Source organism: Lutjanus erythropterus, chromosome 1 (assembly GCF_056507025.1).
Source record: "Lutjanus erythropterus isolate fLutEry1 chromosome 1, fLutEry1.hap2, whole genome shotgun sequence".
Lineage (NCBI taxonomy): Eukaryota > Metazoa > Chordata > Actinopteri > Lutjaniformes > Lutjanidae > Lutjanus > Lutjanus erythropterus.
In genome coordinates, this window is record NC_139317.1 from 42,009,377 (window position 1) to 42,027,796 (window position 18,420).

Sequence of the window (18,420 nt, forward strand, 5' to 3'; positions counted from 1 at the left end):
TAAATGCACCTGGAGGAGACGAGGAGCGAGGAGAGAGGAGGCTTCTGGAGGTGTATCCTATGTGAAAGTCTTTTATCAATTAAGGGGCATGCTGTCTAAATGACGCACTCCACGTTATCCTGAACACAATGAATCATTTTAATTACTCAGTTTATTCTCACAGTTACATGATAAAACGCAATATCATGCACAATCAGTCTGTGTGTGATGCGTATAAGAGATGATTTAAAATAAAGACTACTGTGAGTTTTCAGAAATAGTTCTTAAGTAAAGGATTTTATGGGCATTCAGCTGCAGTCCCTTTGACAGTTAATACAGCTATGCAACATGTCATCAGTAATTGACATCGCTTCGGACTGACGCTGTGGAACAAGCAGTTTTGTCTCCTCCGTCCTTGCACCTTTTCCTCGCATCCCTCTTTCATTTCCTCACTGGGTGGTGCTAAGACGCGAGGAAAGGAAGCGAGTGGAGGACAAGAGGAGACCAATTTACTGAATGAAAAGCACCCTATAACTCACTCTACCCTTAGATCCAATGTCAAGATGTCACCATGACTCCCCTGCCTGGTGGGAAAAAGATTTAAATATCCAGATTACAGTGGAACAATGGAACCATAGTTTAAATCAATGCTCCATCAATGTCAGACACTGTCTAATGCAATTTAAAATACTGCATAGACTACACTTTTCCAAATGTAAGATTAATAAATGGTTCTCCTCTGTTTCCTCTCTGTGTGATAAGTGTCAATCTAATGATGTCACTCTTGTACACTGCTATTTAAGGTGTCTTAAGATTAAGATGTAGTGGAATACCATTTTTGATATAATTTCAGACATTCTTGACTCAGGAATTGAGCCTGAGGGGCAAACTATTACTTTCAGTACATCAGAGAGATTAATTAACCTCACATTGGCTCATAGATGATTTATGAATTATTGCCTCATGTCAGCTAAGTGGTGTTTGTTGATGCTGAGGAAGGGTAAAAACATTCCAGATGTTTAAAATGTGGCTCAATGACCTTATGAATACTCTTGACGTGGAAAGGATCAGATATATTAGATTTGATCATGTGAATTTATTTAATACTGTTTGGCAACCTTTCATTCATTCTTTCTTAAGATGTCACCAAGCAGACCTTAACTCTACAGAAAGTCTTTGTTACTGCTATAAAGTAATATCCTTTGAGTGGTGTAGCAGAGTGTGGGTGGGTTTGGATTTTTTTCCTTTCTTTTTTTTTTCTACTGAACATTTTTACTGATAATTTCTATATTATCTTTGTTTTTTTTTATAGATCAGCAATCCCTGTATCTGTGAATCTATTCATGAATTGTGCATACTGGACTCCACTTTGAAGAAAATGTTTGAAATACAAGGATGCTCTCTTTCCCCTGGCCCTTGTCCCCTAATTTAGAAGCCAGCAATTGACATTTACACCCTTAATGACCAACACAAACAAGAAAGTGCGTGCTGTATTGAGAACTATTCCTGCTTGTTTAACTGTAAGAACATCACAGTATTCTATCAAGGTAGGTGTGATTAAGGAGAGAAGGTGTGAGGGCTGTGATGCTGCTGGTGAACTATGTCTTCATTGTGCATTCCTATGTGGTTACCATGTGTGTTACCATGTGGTGAGGTGGTCATTACCAGAGTTCTATCTAAAGGTGAATTTTTCAGGTTGTTTAAAACTCTGCCCTGCCTGACTGCTGGTTTGTTCTTTTGCAACTAAGGGACTGATTAACACCTGGAGCTGAGGGGAAAGCAGTTATCTAGGTGGAGTAATGTGAAACTGGAATGCTACATTTGGAAAAGATTTTTTTCACATTGAACACATGACATTTAACACCGACCATGTCTCTTGTACATTTCGTTTGTTCACTGTATTGGAAACTAGTCCCTAGTGTGTAAGTATTGTGCGCCTAGGATCACAGCTGTGAACCACTTACCTTATGAGAAAGTCACAGTTTTTCCTCTCGAGGCTGCACTTGTAAACATTTGATGAAATTCACTTTGGTCACAGTGTGTATCACAGCCACAAGTGCAGCCATTGCTCAGCAGACTGAACAATGTCAGGACTTGCTACAGTTAGCAGATGTCTGACTGAAAAAATGGCACAAAATCTCAGGCTAACATGGCCAAAAATGTGTTTTTTGATCACTTAAACTGTTGAATATAGCCCATCCATATTCAGAAGCTCTTTAATAGTTGCCACTAGAGTTGCTTCATTTGATTTAGTCTCTTATCCTCATATTTTTTTTTCTTATTTTTAATTTTCAGGGTTTTTTTTTCTTTGAACTGTATATCAAGCCTATCCTGTTCATGGACATTTTGTTAGTTGAGGTTGAAATTAAAAGATCCACTGAATAATAAATTACACAAATTAGGTTATGATGTATAGTAAGGGGTAAAGCACTGGCATATTTGGTCTATAAATGGATTTATTTATAATACACTCATGATTCATATGAAGCTATATTTTCATATGGGTATTTCAGCATATTTCCATATGAGCATATTTGTTCTACTACTGGATGAACATGAATTTGATGGAATTGATTAGAATCATTGACAAAACTTCGAGTGTGTCTCATGTTCACCTTTACAGCCGTGTGTCAGGACACATGTCCTCCCATGGAGAAGTATGGCTTAGGTGTTGATTGTGTGTTTTTTTTGTGTTTTGTCAGATATCGGACTTTCGTCTCAGAGGACGCGGGCCCCAACACACTTGTTGCCACGGTGCTGGCGAAGGACCCTGACGGGGACGGGATCACGTATAAGATCACCACAGGAAACGAGGAGGGCAACTTTGTAATTGACAACCAAAAAGGTTGGATATGTTTTTAAGTAACATCCTTTTCTCTTGTTCTTCATAGTTCTGTTACTGAATTTTAGTTACTGATGGGTATTCTGATTTCTACTACACTGTCAGCACAGCACTAGTAGACATCTTCATGTACAGACCATATACAATCATACTTAGAACTACAGAACCTGTAGACTTATCAACTCATTTGTTCATATTTGTTATTAAATTTATTTATTTTTATGTCTCTTCTTTTTATCTACTATTTTTTTTACTGATGTATCTTTCCTTGGTTTTGTATTATTCATCTCTTCAACCCTTCCATAAGAAACGATTCCCTACAATGGGGCAACACCTCTAACTGGGTCCTGGCAACTGAAGGGGGTTTGGAGAAAATTGATGATAAAAAAGTTTCTCCTCAGATCCAGATGAACAGACCTCATCCTTTTAGGGTGGGGGCTGCTCTAGAGGGGATCCTCCTATTGGTCTGGGAGTGGCTTAAAGCATGGAAAATAAAGAGAGGATGAAGGAATAAGAATAGAAAAATAAATTGATAAAAGAAAGGAAGAGTAGGTATAGATAAATAAAATATGGCCTGAAGCAGCTCTGTTTCTCTCTTCTCCCTACATCCTTACATACAACTCCCATACCAGCCTGTTCTCACTCCCAAACCTTCAAAACCCTGTTGCATCATTTGTGAAGGTGCCCCTCCAGGGTAATATTTTGATGTGCTGTCGAAATGAGGCAATGTAGTATAAAGGTGAAGAAAGTCCACGTATAGAGGAGGTGGGGTGGATGGAGGGGGTCAAACAAATATAGGATTAAATCTAATCAAGTAGTTTTGTTGCTGAAACCTTTTTGTGCCTTTATTTTAAATGTCTACCTGCTTTTTGCATGTTTATTATTGCTACCTTGACTGCAGACCCCTGCATGAATAAAACGGATGCTACAGCCAGTAGGTGATATGATGTGATCCCTCTTGTAAGGAAAATGACCAAAATGCAGCTCCCTTCTATCCACCATCTCCATCCCCTTGTAGAAGAGAGCGTGCAGGGGCAGAGGAGTTGTTTAGGGCAATATGCTAGTCTAGTCTGCCTGACTTATCGATCCTTTATCTGACTGAAGTTTGTGTGGCCCTGACCATGGCTCTGAAATATCATTGGCCTAACTGTGCTGTCTATTGACAAATGCGTGGCACTGTCCGTGGTGCTGGAGTAGCAGACAGATTTGTAATTGCAACTTTCCTGCCCTTCTCTTGGTTTCATCTTTTTTGACCATAAGAGTTGTTCATGAGTCTGCAAAAAATTGTCTCCTACCTATAGCGTCACAGTTTGAAGCGTAGGACCCCTGACCATGCTGCCATATTTGACAGATTGGGAATGAAAATGTGTAGCCTATAAACACATGCACCTACACACTTGCATTGTAAGCAAGTAATTTCTGAATGCACCTTGTCTTGCACTATTCATAAACATCCCCCCAAACAAGTAAAATATAGTAGTGCTTTTATGAATATTTTTAACTTCCTGCTTAAAATGTTTGGAGAAAAATCTTAGAACTTTAGGCTGCTCAGGGGCCTGTTATTATTTTGCTGTTCATTTATGTAGATTTAGCACAAACTGAAATATCCACAGAGATGATTTTTCTACAGTTATTTTCACCCTGCCTTGCTGTCTGCCCTCCCTGCTCTATTTATGTATGCTGTATAAATGTAAAAGCTCTGCAGTTTGTCAAGTGTGCCTCAGAGGGTCTTGACAATATGCTTCACATATAGTTTTATGTCCTTCACCGTTTACATTATTCTGAGGATGAGGATGCTTCACCAGCCTTTGTCTTACTGTGGAAAGCTCCGTCAGGGATATTTTACTCCTGACAGGTTGTGTCATGGAGACGTTAGCGTAATCAGGCAAAGTATGAAGAGAATTTGCCCAGTGTCTTTGTAAGAAAATATCATCTGAGGTTTATAGTCACACGTCTCAAGTTCCTCAGAGGCAGGAGCATGATGCCAGAAGCAATGTGAAATGGGAAACTACGTGGATGACGTTGTGTGTGTGCAGTAAGTGGAGGGATGGTGGCAATTTCATAGTGGTTCGACCCTTTGGTAAATTGCAACCCCCTCTGAATCTGCATATCGTATTATAGGGTAATACGATGACTTTTACAAATTCAATTACTCAAAACTTCAAGGCACAATTTCCTCTGCTCACCAGCAATGACATTCACTGTCAGCCGATAGTGGCGGTCATTTTATTGGAGGTGGGGGAGAACACTTGTAGCTTATAACTGGATTCCATCAGCTATCAGATGATGAGCACAGACTTGCTCTGCCATTTATATTGTTTGGCTCTAATTTGCATTTAGTCACGTTGACCAATTACTGCCAGTCACCGCTCATTAAAGGTTAACTTTTCATTTCAGGTTTGCTTTCCCAGGCCAACCAGCCTTGTATTAAAGTTAAAGGAGTGTGCGTGTGTGTGTGTGTGTGTGTGTGTGGAGATGTTGGGCATCCAAGATGCCATGTACTCCGTTCTGATCTGCGATTTGGATGCCAGTGACATCTATTGACACAAATAGTATTCAGTACACATTGATTTAGCCATTTATCTGTTAATCCATAGAATCATGATAACTGGTGTTCATCAATTGAGTAAAACTTCCTGTTGTAAATTGGTACTGAGTAGGAGCTGCAGCTATTCATTATTTTCAGTGTGAATTAATCTATTGATTTTTTTTTTCAGTTCATTGATTAATGGTCTGTTAACTGTGAAGCAGTAATCAAGTAGTGCACTGATGACCTAGTTTAGTCCAAAATCAATATACTGGTGTTGTGGCTGTAATGGGGAGTGATGAAGAAAGATGCAGCACAGACAGGCTGTACCAAGTTCAAGGTAACAAATAGCCTTTAGATTTATGTATTAATTTTTCAGCATTTTTGCCAAGTAATAAAGTTTCTTCACAGCCTGGTAGCAAATGTACTGTTGCTCAATATCAGTCCTCTGCCTGGAGCTTGGCAACTGCTGATTAGTCTCCAAGATGTCTGAAAAATACTCATAGTACTTATACAATTTACAATTTGTAAGAGTCACACCGACATCTTCAGATTCCTTTTTTGAAACCCAATGACATTAAATGTGCAATGCTTTAAAACAGAAAAGTAGAAAATCTTTCTATTTTAAGAGCTGGAATGAGGTAACAGCTTTTTCACAGGAGAAATTTTGACTTTTCATAATAGAAAAAGTACAGGTGATACTAAAGACCTCAACAATGGCTCAACCTCGTTCAAGTGTTTCAGTAATACATGACAATGTGAAAGTGAACCAGAAAGCACAATACCAGGAATCTGAAAAGGAAGTAGATAAATAGTTAAGCCATAATTCATTTTATTATTTACATCTGTGCTTTTTCTATAACATTTCAAAATGTATTCAGAGAAAAAGCCCCAGGTTTGTAAGTGTTACTTGATAAAAACCTTTTTATGGTAGCTATATTGATATGAAATAGTGGAACAAATACATGTGTTACAAGTAGGGATGGGAATTTATGAGATTTTATTACTATTTATACCAGTGCCAAAAGCGGGGGATCAAACTGCCAACCCTCATTGGGTGGATGAAATTCTGTTTCTGCAACACAAATTTGAGGATTGTTGGAGCATGTGATGCCACACAAATTTCTGCGTGATCAGAGCATAAAGTGTTATCATGTGTTATCAAATCCACGCTGCTACGAGTGTGCTAACTGGTCTTTCCTCTGTCACTATCACAACACATCTTTATTACACACACCTTTATCAGTGATGGATTTAGAGTAAATCAACCTGACAAGCAGTCATACTTAGACATGCACAGACACACACAGTGAAGTGAGCCTAATGCAGATGCACACAATTTGTCTGCATCAGAGTGTGTGAGCCAAAGTGTGATACCATAATGCTTGTAATATGATCCAATATCTTGTTTCAGAGAGCCCAATATTTGGTCATTAAAACTATTTTATGATTCTTATAATGGAAGGCGAACACATTGGATTCCTCCCACCCTCTCCAACCCATCTCATTCTCTTTCTGCTACTGATGAAAATCGTTTATTGCCTCTTCTCCTCTCTCATTGCCGCCCCCTCCCCCCTTACTCATCCCTAAATGTCCGACAATCATTCAAGCGATTGTTTTCCTCCCTTCCGGCAGGAGCAGCCCTGCTCGGCCTCCCTCTCCATGTTAATTTGCCTGTAACTCAACCCAGAATACAGTGTGTTTCCCTGAGATTTAAGGCGCCCATTAGGATCCGAGCAGACCGGTCAATATGATGATCACGCTCTTCCTATTAAAACCCATAAATTCAGAAACACCCGCTCCATTGGAGGGGAGGAAGTATTTACTGACAGCTAAGGGGAAATGCTGCCGCCAATAAACAGGCTTCCATCAACTCCTTTTTTTCTCAGCTAAGTTTTATGGCATTTCGGACACAAGTATTTTCTTGAGAGGGAGGCAGGAGGTGGGTTTGTTTTCAGTGAAGGCTCCTAGATAACCGGTGATGAGATAGCATTCATCGTCCTGTTGTCTAGTTTTATTTCTATTATTTAGTCTTTCCTCCTGAACTGCTCACCTCCTATCTATTGTGTTTGGTTGGATGTACTGACCTCTGTCTGATCCCAGCTTTATGTAACAAACCCACACTGTTTTGCCTTCATTCTTCTCCCTGGGTTCCCTCTGGCAAATATATTGTTATTCTCTCTTTCTCTCCTTCACTATTCCTCCTCCTACACTTTCTTAAGCTCCTTTTTTGTCACCCCATCATCCCTTCACTTCACTTCTCTCTCTTTCTCTCCCAAATCCAGTCCAACAATTTTTTGGCATGATGCTTACTGAAGGAAGCACTCCCCCCCCGTCCCTTTTCTCCTAAAAACCCCCTTCCCACCCCACCCCACCCCATCTCCTCCCCTCCTCCGTCCTCTGTGTTGTCTCTCATCCATCCATGCTTCGTCCTTCTTTCTCCCTCCTGGCTGCCTTTATGTGAAGTGACGTCTGTTCACTGACCCCCGAGGAAACATCTTCTTCATCTCCGATAAGCGATGATATGTGCTGGCCCTGTTAGCAGCAACACACACACACACACACACACACACACACACACACACACACACACACACACACACACACACACACACACACACAGTGTAAACCCCGTGTACTTATTTTATTGCATAATAAATATTCTCATACACACATAAAATTTGACTTGAAACATGCACATGTGCTGTTATACATAAAACATACTGTACACACACACACACACACACACACACACACACACACACACACACACAGGCTTGTGTTTCTATATTAGTGAGGACTGGTCTTTGATATAATACAGTCCTTAGCCCCTTACCCTAACCGCACCCATCACAACTAAGTGCCCAATCTAGACCCAGTTCTAACCCTAAAACCAAGTGTTTTAGGGTGCCAAGTGTGTAGCATTTAGCAGGATCTATTTGCAGATATCTAATATAATATTCATAAATGTTTTCAGTGCTGTGTAATTACCTGAGATTACAGTAAGTATTGTGTTTTAGTTATCTTTAGAATGAGTTGTTGTCCTCTGCATGGCCAGTGATTCCTCTTCCTTAGTGTTTTTGTTCCTAAAACTACCCAAATAGTTTGTTCCTAAATCTACCCAAGTACTTGTCTTGCCTAAACCTAACCACATATTTTTCTTGAAACTTTCTGAAAACTTTAATCAATCAGTCAACTAAGTCTAAAAAAGTTAAATGTTACGTTTAGCTTCACACAGGACATGAAGACCAGTCTTCTCAGTGAATGTTCTCTTTTTGATCCCTTCATCTACTACCACCACCTTGCTTGAGCTCCCGCAAGTTCCAGCCAACACCCATGCTCATAGCCAGTCAGAGTACAATAGTAGTAGCCAATCACAGCACAGTGTGGCAGACTGTGGCAGAACAGTCTGGGGGTAAAAATATAACATTTTTTCATTGAGTCCACCATGTTGCAATGCCATGTTTCTACAGTAGCTATGAACAGAGGAGTTAAACACTGGCTGTAGAAGGGGCCTTTTGCTTTTTTGTAGCCACCACAGGTTCTCCTAAATGCTTAACAGGCAAGTTGGTTGCAATCTGCTGTTTCACCTAGATGCAACTAAATTCAACACACTGGCCCTTTATGTATTTATTGATATTACAGCCAAGGATTTGAGATTTGACAAGAAAGGGGGGTAGAGAGAGCAGGTGACGACATACAGCAAAAGTCTGTAGATTGGACTTGACCTTAGTACATGTGGCGCACGCTCTACCAACTGAGCTACCAGGGCACCTCTTCACACTGACCTTTAACCCTCAAATAGCCCTTTAAACTTAAAACTTGTGGGGGGTCTAGCATTTTAGCCCCACAACGCCGGTCTGACTACACAAGTATAGTTTTTGAATCCCACAAATATAATTAAACAAACACACACACACACACACACACACACACACACACACACACACACACACACACACGTGCACACACACATACACTCATGCACACACACACACACACACACACACACACACACACACACACACACACACACACACACACACACGTACAGTATATCCAGACACGAACATGAACAAACACCTGCATGTATAAAGAAAATTGCACACAGAAGCAAACATTTATGTACACAAGCAACCACACAGGCCAAAACATGTGCCCAGAGACATACACAGAGTCACACATACACACACAGCCATAACCCATACTACGGGGGACACATATCTCATAGATTAGAACAGACGCTCACTGTATGCTTTGTTCTTGGAATGTCCTAAAACCTTTTCCATGTACCATTTTCAACCACTTACCCAGCATGTGTTGCTCTCATCTAAGGCTTTTAGGCCCTATTAGATGTTTATGCCAACCAGAGGGAGAGTGAAGCAGGGATCGGACTACAGGGCGCCTCTGGTGCTCTCTGTATATGTAACATAGCGAGCAGGCCGTAGCCTCTCTCTGTGTCTGCCTGCTGCCTTTACTGAACTGGTCACATTTATCTGGCCTTCTGTCTCAATTCATTAAGCATGAGTGCACTCCCTGGTGCTGCTGGAGCAGCGTGGGTGGAGAGAGAGGAGGGTACAAAAGAGCTCACACTCTTAATACATATTTGCTATGGATATACATATTTTTTTATTCTAATTCATGATTCTAGGGACCAAGAGTCCAACTTTCTGATATTAGAATTACAAATACAACTATGACTCCTGCTACTATATATGTCCTCCATTACATTCTGCTGCTACTGCTACTATTACTGTCGCTACTTTTAATACTGCAGTGCTACTACTCAGTGGTATGTGGACTGAAGTTACTGTATGTAAAATAATATTTAAGACATATTTTCTCACGTACTGGATATAGCATTGGTTTAAATGAAAGGGTTTGATTTCTACCCCCATCCCAATACAATTGAGGTGAATAGATCATGATGCAGAGCATTAAAAATACATGGACATTTATCAGCAATGTGTCTTTTTAGAAACAGTGGTTTTGTTACTCTTGATAATCTACATAGCACATTGTCAACAGTTTTCATATGTACTCTTTAGTTTACATGGAGAGTGTCCACAGAGAGGTCTGTAGATTGTCTAGGATTCTACTTGACTTTAAATGTCTTTTAAAACTATTGGATGGATTGCCATGACATTTATACAGACATTAATGGTCCCCAGAATGAATTCGGCGATTCCCTGATTTTTTTTTCCTGTAGCCTGCTGGAGGGACCACAGTTCCCAGTGAAATATCTCATCATCTGTCAGATAGGGTTGGCCGATGGCTAACAGTCATCGACCATAGGACCATAGGTTGTTCCCTCTGAGTTGCTGACAGGCCAGCGTTGTTCCAAGGCAAAATTCCACATTTGACATGTGAGAGAGAAAATAAATGGAAGCTGTTTCTGCTGGTCATTACATGAAATCTATTCCCTGTTTTTTCTGGTGGCAGAAATGTTTCTTTCAATCATGCCGTTGTTATTTGCACTACTGCTTTCTTAGCTTTGCTTCCTTGCTACAGTTAGCTTGCTAACTTTGTTTTAAGCTTCAGCGGCTGAACACAAATAAGTCATGGATCTGTGGTGTGGAGACAGAGACCCTTTTAAACGTGGCATGGGGATGTACGTCCTTCACTTGCCCAGCAGGGATATAAACGTTGGTCAGCCTGCTCCCTGCGGTGGTGGTGGGAGTTTCCTGGGCTGAGTGAGACAGCTGGAGGTGGCCGCCAGAGTCATCGTTAGAAGCAGTCCTGACTGGATTAGTAAGGTGGTGCCCATTGCGATGTTTCCTTGTGGAAATCATCACATTCCAACATTGTCGCTCTCTCTTTTGCTCTGGCGAAGCTTACACAGTCAGTATTGAGCAGGTGCTAGGGCTGAGCGATTTTGAAAACATATTAAATTGTTATTATTGATATTGCAATTGCGATATGGTTTGCAGTATTAGAGGTAATGATAATTTTTACATCATTGTTCTTATTTTAATTGAAAAACATGTTAAAATGACTGTGGTGTGACTTTTTGTTGTAGGAATCTGTACCAAATGCACCTCTTGTGATTTGAAATTTGTAGAAAGCCATTTTGCGATTTTGATCAAACTTAGATTAATTGTGCAGCCCTAGCAGGTGCCTAGTTGGTGACTGAGGACGTACTCAGGACTGTTCTGTCTGAAATCAAGGGTATCCTCAATTCAAAGCCCTTGGCTATGTCTTGTATGACCTTACAGATCTAGACCCTGTCATCCCCAACTCAATGATGGGGTGGGTGCATCACTGCCCCAAGTGGTGTATCCAGAATCAGAGATACTGAGACGATGCAGGCGGAGGCATACAGAGCTACTCCCTGTCATCTGCCGCCCAGCCAAACTAGAGACTCCTGTGGCCTTTTGTTAGAAATCTGGGGGCGACTGTAGAAAAGGCCAGAACATTCTCTCTGTCTCTGTCTCTGTGTCTCTGTCTGTGTCCCTGCCCCCCCCCCCCCCCCCCCCCCCCTTTCTCTCTCTAGTGAAGCTTGACTAATCAGCGTAGAGCATCACTGCATCAAGCCCACTCGCTTGTGCCCTGCTCAGTGCAGCTGAAGAGGAGAGACCGCAATGGTTCTTATTCAAGAAGTTCCCCAACTCAATGATGTTCTTAAAAGACATCCTGCAGTGAGCCAGTTTCCACCTAACCAGTTTTTTTGGTAGCTTATACAATCACCTAACTCTATTGTAAGATAAATTGGTGTCACAATTCCCAGACTTCTCTGATGCCACCATGATGTTTGTGAAAGTGAAATATCTCTAACTATTGGACCAATAAGCTCTTCAGCCCTGAAGCTCATCACTATGATACTTCACTCACACTTTATTGAAAAAAGTTGTCACTTAACCTTTAACCCAAACCCAAACCCCTACCTGTTAATAAGCTGTTTAAACATCACTGATTCTATGTATATCAGTGCACTGCTTGTCTAAAATACTGTTCTTTACATAAGCTGTCTACATTACAGCTTATTCATTTTACCATTACTGTACACATGCAGATATTATATTTCTTCCTACATTTACTGTCTTAGATTCTCATTTTTACTTGCATGATTTTCTCTTTTATTGTTGATAATAGTTTTGAGGGAGCCTGAGAATTAAGAATTTTAATTGCAAATCACAGCTTCACTGTAACTCAAGTTAAGTCTATTTAATTTATATAGTGCCAAATAAAAAAGAAGTCATGTCAGGGCACTCTTCATACAGAGCAGATCTAGACCTTAGTCTTTGACACAACAGTAAATATACAATAAATGTTATGTCTGTGTATCAGGCTGCCTGTCAAAGCAGGGCTGCAACATTCTTGACACAAACAATACATGAACCAACATAACATTTACTGTGTATGAATTATTGTGCATAGGAAATAAAGAAGTTGACTTGACTTGGGTTGTCTTGAAATTTGATACAGTTTTTCTTAGGATGAATTTTAACCTCTAACTTTTTCAACCAGCGCCACTGCTAGGTCAAACTTCAGTTTATCCAAGAGTTTGGTTTATGATCCAAAACCTAAAACCTAATGCCATTTCCACCAACCTCAGTAGTATACTTATGTTTTACCATTTTGACTTTAAACTTAAAAACTGCTAAACATCATATTAAGGTTGTCAGTGTGAGCATTTCCAAATGCTAAAATTAGCATTTGGGTCAAAGTACCTATGTGCACAAGTAAAGCCTCACAGAGCCTTTAGCATGACTGTAGACTCTTAGTCTTATTGTTTATGTGGACCAACCTTTACTTTATAGACCACCTGTCAAAGCAGTGTTGCAACATCCTTAACATATCTGAATAGACATTTCTGTATATTTAGCACCTACTGTACAACTTGCTGTCCATAATAATGGCTTCTAAAGATAAAGTTTATGTCAACATTAATTGTGATATTTAAATAATCTGCATTTAAATGAATAGTTAATTTATGGATTTATTTTCTGTGACCATTTTTTATTGACCCAAGTTGACTACTCTCTCTGCAGCAAACAATTGTTCTAATTTTAGTCTCATTGTACCTCCTATTTTTATTTATTTATCATGATCTCTCGTAGGCCTATTGTACAATGCAACCCCTTTCAGTCCCTGCCACACACCACACAATAGCCTATTTGGGTTTGTATAATGAGAAATTGGGAGCAAACCGTCCAGGCTACTGTCGATTTAGAGTACAGGCAAATTGCTTTTTTTTATCATTGTAAAGGTGTCCAGTTGGGAGGATGTCCTGAATATGTTTGGCTGCTGAAGTGGTTAAACTTAACTGAAAATCAGCAACAGTAGCATTGAATAAAGGACCATAATTAAAAGCCTGGACTATATGAAAGAAGAAAAGTCTGAACTGTTTATACAGACTTAATAGTTTATACTGAAGGGAGGGTGCAGTGTAGCGAGTCAGGGTTAAAATAGAAAGAAATGTGATGCAGCCTTGAGTGTACAGGTTATCAATGGGTTATGCCCCATTCAGTAGCTATGCTGAATGCTGTGCTTCCAACTAAACATATTGAAATTGTCCTGAGCCTTTACAATTTTTATGGTGAAGTGTTTCTGTGCTTATAATTGATTTCTTCTGAGTTGATATCCTTTCTTTATACCTCTGCAGTACTGCTTCTATCAAACCTAAAGCTAATGCATAATGAGAGTCATGGTCAAGTGACAGTTCAGTTGTATAATTTGTGGAAAATATTGCCATAAAGGTCTGCTCTGTTTAAAGAGGTCCACCACACATATTGACACTGCTGTCCATTGTATTACTGCAGATACACAAGACATCATTGACGGTAGTTCAAGTATGGGTACTATAAATTATATGTGATTAAAACATCTAGGTGTCATACATACCTGCTATGGTTGCCATGAATAAGCTTAAGTCAAACATTAACCTGAGTGGAGACCCGGTTGTACTGAATCGAAAACTTTTTTGAGAACCACCTGCAAATTGTCTGTGCAAACTAACTAAATATTGAAAGTTGACATGAAATGGTATTGTTATTCAAATTTTCTAACTCTAGTTAACTCTTTCTTTAGTTGTGTATTTCTTTTCTATAGTAATATATTATCATAAAAGGTTTTTATAAAATGAGCGTGTGTATTCCTCAGATTGAATGAAGCATTGTTCTGATATTGGTTTCAAAACTATGGTGTAATACCATATTAGCGCCAGTAAAATCTCAGTACTCAGCCCTGGTGGGCACTGAACACCTGCTAGCAGTAGCAGCTTAATGTATGGAATACATTCAGATAGACTGCAAGTGGTGTGATTACCCCAGGAAGAGAAGGAAGCTATCTCAGCTTGAACTGAAGGCTTTTCTATCTGGCATGAGATTCAGAAGTATCCACTGCTGTACATGAGTACAGAACTGCTTCTTCTCTCAGGCTGAGACTGCTTAATTTATCCTCAGCACATGACCTTAAATACCTGATTTTGTTTGTGTGTAGCATGAAGGGACTACAACTTGAATTTAGTTGTAGAACCCTGTGTTGTAGAATGATAAATAAATTAACCATACTGTAAGGGAATAGGTGGTTAGATGTTGAGCAGGTAGATCAGGTTGTCACTTCAGAATATTCCTCCTTGATCTGATATTTATTGTAGCATCATCAGCATACAAAAATAACTGGTTATGGTACAGGCTTTGGCTTACCTAGTTTTATCTTTATTAGGAATGCACCGATCGACCGGCCAGAGACCAGAACCGGCTGGTTTTCAGCATGACCTCATTGTCACATATGAGTTCTACACAATGGTCAAGTCATGCGCGCCGCAGGCAAACTGACCGTGATATCACCACAGTGCTGATAACAGCTACACACTCAGACACATGCTTGCATGAAGCTGGTGTTAGCAACAGATTCCAAGAACAGGATAAAGAGAAGACAGACAGTCTTCAACCAGACAGAGCAGCTGACAATGTTTCAGAACAGCCGTAAACTTTGTAATTCTTCAGGCTAATGTTAGCCAGCAGCAGACTGCTGTTCACAGAGGGACAGTTAAAATCTCACCTCCTGTTCTGACTGAAGAATAAACAACCTGTGTTGATGTGTCTCCTCAAACATTTTCTCATCTAGACTCGTTTAACTTCTGCGTCTGCTTGTTTCACGGCCAAGAAAATTGAAATCGGTGCATCTCTAATCTTTATTACATGTTGTTACATGTTATCGTCATACATGTTAAGTGTTGGGGGAACAGATATTGAATACTGTAGACTACTAACAAACAAACAACCTGAGATAATCCTGCTTACTAATCATCTTCTAAATGCAAAGAAGTTGCTTGAATGGTGGAGAGCACAGCTGCTAACAAACCTGTGTCCATTTTCTCAAGGACAGGCCCTCCAGAAACTATGCTCTTACTCTGTTCTCCTCAGCAGTAAGCATACAACCGCTTGTCCTAAAGATTGTAGATTGGTTCAGCAGTGCAGTTTTTTTTTTTTTTTCTTTTCTTTTAGCAGCTGGTTAGGGCACTGGCTTCCATGTACTTAGTTTTATTTTTTTAAGCACAACATTCAAATTTTACATATTCCTATTCTTTTTAATTGGTGAAAGACCAGCACATGGAAACCAACAAATAGTAAGACTCTGGATCAGGGTTTGTGTTGTCTGGTTTCCTGCGAGTTTGACAGTGTACCAACTTGGCCCTGGAAATAACAAACACACAAAGGCAAGGCACTGTGATACTGTGTTTTAATAATGTAGCGTGGACTGGATGCCCACATAATTTAATGTGAAAAATTCCTCTGAGGAGTTTATGGATCTCTTCCTGTCTGCCATCTGCTTCTTTTTTGTATCACAGTTGAATGGTTCCATGATCACAATTCTGTGACACAAAAGTGTTATAAAGTTAAAATATGCTGCCCTTGAACTTTCTGGTTTTTAGAGAAATTTTTTTCTGGAAAAAATGGCAGTGTTAACAAGATTTTGAGACATTGTTGGCTGATCCTGAGAATGTAAAATTGTATGCACTCTAGTGGGAGGTGTTTAGGAAGAATGTCTATTAAAATCATTTTTGTTTTGCAGTGGTAGAGACTTCTCAGTAGGGCTGAACAATTTATCGTTTTCTGATCGAAATTGCGATTTCAGACAATGCGATCACGTGATCGCCAAAGCTGCGGTTTTTTGCAGTGCTCCTGAGGGCTGTACTACGAAGCAAGCTCAACACAGCCAGGCTTTCTTTGTATGATCTGGATCGACAAAGCCTAAAACCGCAATCAGAGATAACGGGTATCATGACGGTGGTTATCAACTCACTTTCCATCCAGGCTTTCGTCTTCAGACTCTGTGCACAAAAGGGGCGTTTGTTGCGTCATTTCACTCTTCTTCCGCATGAAGTGAAGCGATCGTGAGCCGCTTACTTAAGTCAAAATGATCAAGTTGTTATAATTATGAGCTGTGGAAAGTATACTAAATATATTACGGCAAAAAGCAGCATTGTTGCTGCAAATAAAGCAGGAGAAGAAGAATGCTGTCAGAAAATGACTGATGGACTAAATGTGGTCTTAATGCTGCTGTTTATTCTGACATGAAAACTGCACATAAAACAATAAAACTCCATACAGCAGATTTAAACTTGATAAAGTCTGTCTGACACTGTCCTATGATGACAGAGACGTGGACATCACTGAAGTTTTTGACCAAACCAACGTGAAATGAGTGTAACTGATTTAAGATTGTCCGTGATAAATTATGATGAATTTTCTAATCAGTGATCTGAGCTGCAATATCACCAAGACAACACAGATAACAGTAAAAAGTATTCAAAGTGTCTGTAGTTGTTTCATCATTATTTTACTGTGTGGATTATATACCATGTCAATTTAAAGTGTTAATATGATCTGGAGCAAACGGGAAAAATGACTCTGCATCACCAAACGGAGGTTACCATGACAGCGCGATGCAGACAGTTTGTGCCGCTGTTTCATTTTTACATTATATGGATTTGTTCGGTGATATAATGAACATACAGCTCAACAACTTTTCATTTTTAATGTCTTCCCTCAGTTTAAAAGCTATATCGCTTACCTAACCTTGTTAGGACAATTATAAGTTAAAGAACGGCGCGTTTTACAGACGATTTAATCTGGAACTCTTAACATAACCTGCTGCCGACCAGGTTATGAGTTTAGCATAAATTACCACGGTGATCTAGCAGGTTAAAAGAGAGCCACTTTCGTGACACTGAAAACCCTGGATTTAGACTCAACATAGCTCGCTAACCCATTAATCTCGCTTCGTAGTTATACTCCTCTGACGTGCATCATAACCAACAATGCAGCGAACGTCATATGGAACTTAATGAATGGACCAGAGCTGTGTGTGTGTGTGTGTGTGTGTGTGTGTGTGTGTGTTTATTAATTAATTTATTTATACGGATTTAATGTGATGATGTGTGCGAATTGTCTTCAGTATAGTCAGTAGTTTTTCTCTTAATGTTATTTTTCTTTGAAGCCCTCACAAATACCTAGTTTGAATAATTAATAATGATTGTAAATGTTACTATACATTGTGAATATTGCACTAAATCTTGATTTGAAGAAAAAATCGTGAATCAAATTGAAATCGCAATATCTGCCAGAAAAATCGCAATTAGATATTTTCCTAAAATCGTTCAGCCCTACTTCTCAGCCAATGAAGCATGTCAACACTGCTGTGTGCAGAATATTGTGAAAAGTGGCTCAACTTTGCAAGACTAAAACTAAAAACAGCCTAAAACTGCATGCATGTGGATTTGTGTTACTGCTGATTCTAGAATCCTTAACACAAAAGGCAAGATGTTGTCCCTATGAAATAACATCATAACATTAAATCAAACTATGAGGCATATTAATTATCCATAAACAAGTTTTGGAAAACATCCCCTCAGTTTTCTTTGCACACAGAGTGCTGGCTCTCACAACAACTCACTGCTGGACATTATTGTACTCGGCATAAACCTCTGCAGCAGCGTTTGCTGAATTTAAGTGTTTATGTGCTCCCGTGTGTATTTTACTGTGTGTGAGTATATTTATGCATTTATATGTCTGACACAATGTATGTGACACGTCTTTCCTCAGGCAAAGCTTCTACCCCTTAC

The 18,420-nt window shown here is 39.6% G+C and overlaps 1 protein-coding gene across 1 annotated transcript in view; it reads left to right on the forward strand.

Moving 5' to 3' along the window:
- The window catches only part of LOC146333309 (neural-cadherin), a 299,893-nt gene that overhangs the window by 41,250 nt on the left and 240,223 nt on the right, over window positions 1–18,420 (forward strand). The window contains exon 6 of the mRNA XM_084722064.1: window positions 2,682–2,824. Coding sequence (XP_084578190.1) covers window positions 2,682–2,824 — 143 coding nt within the window. The remainder of the gene's footprint in view (window positions 1–2,681; window positions 2,825–18,420) is intronic.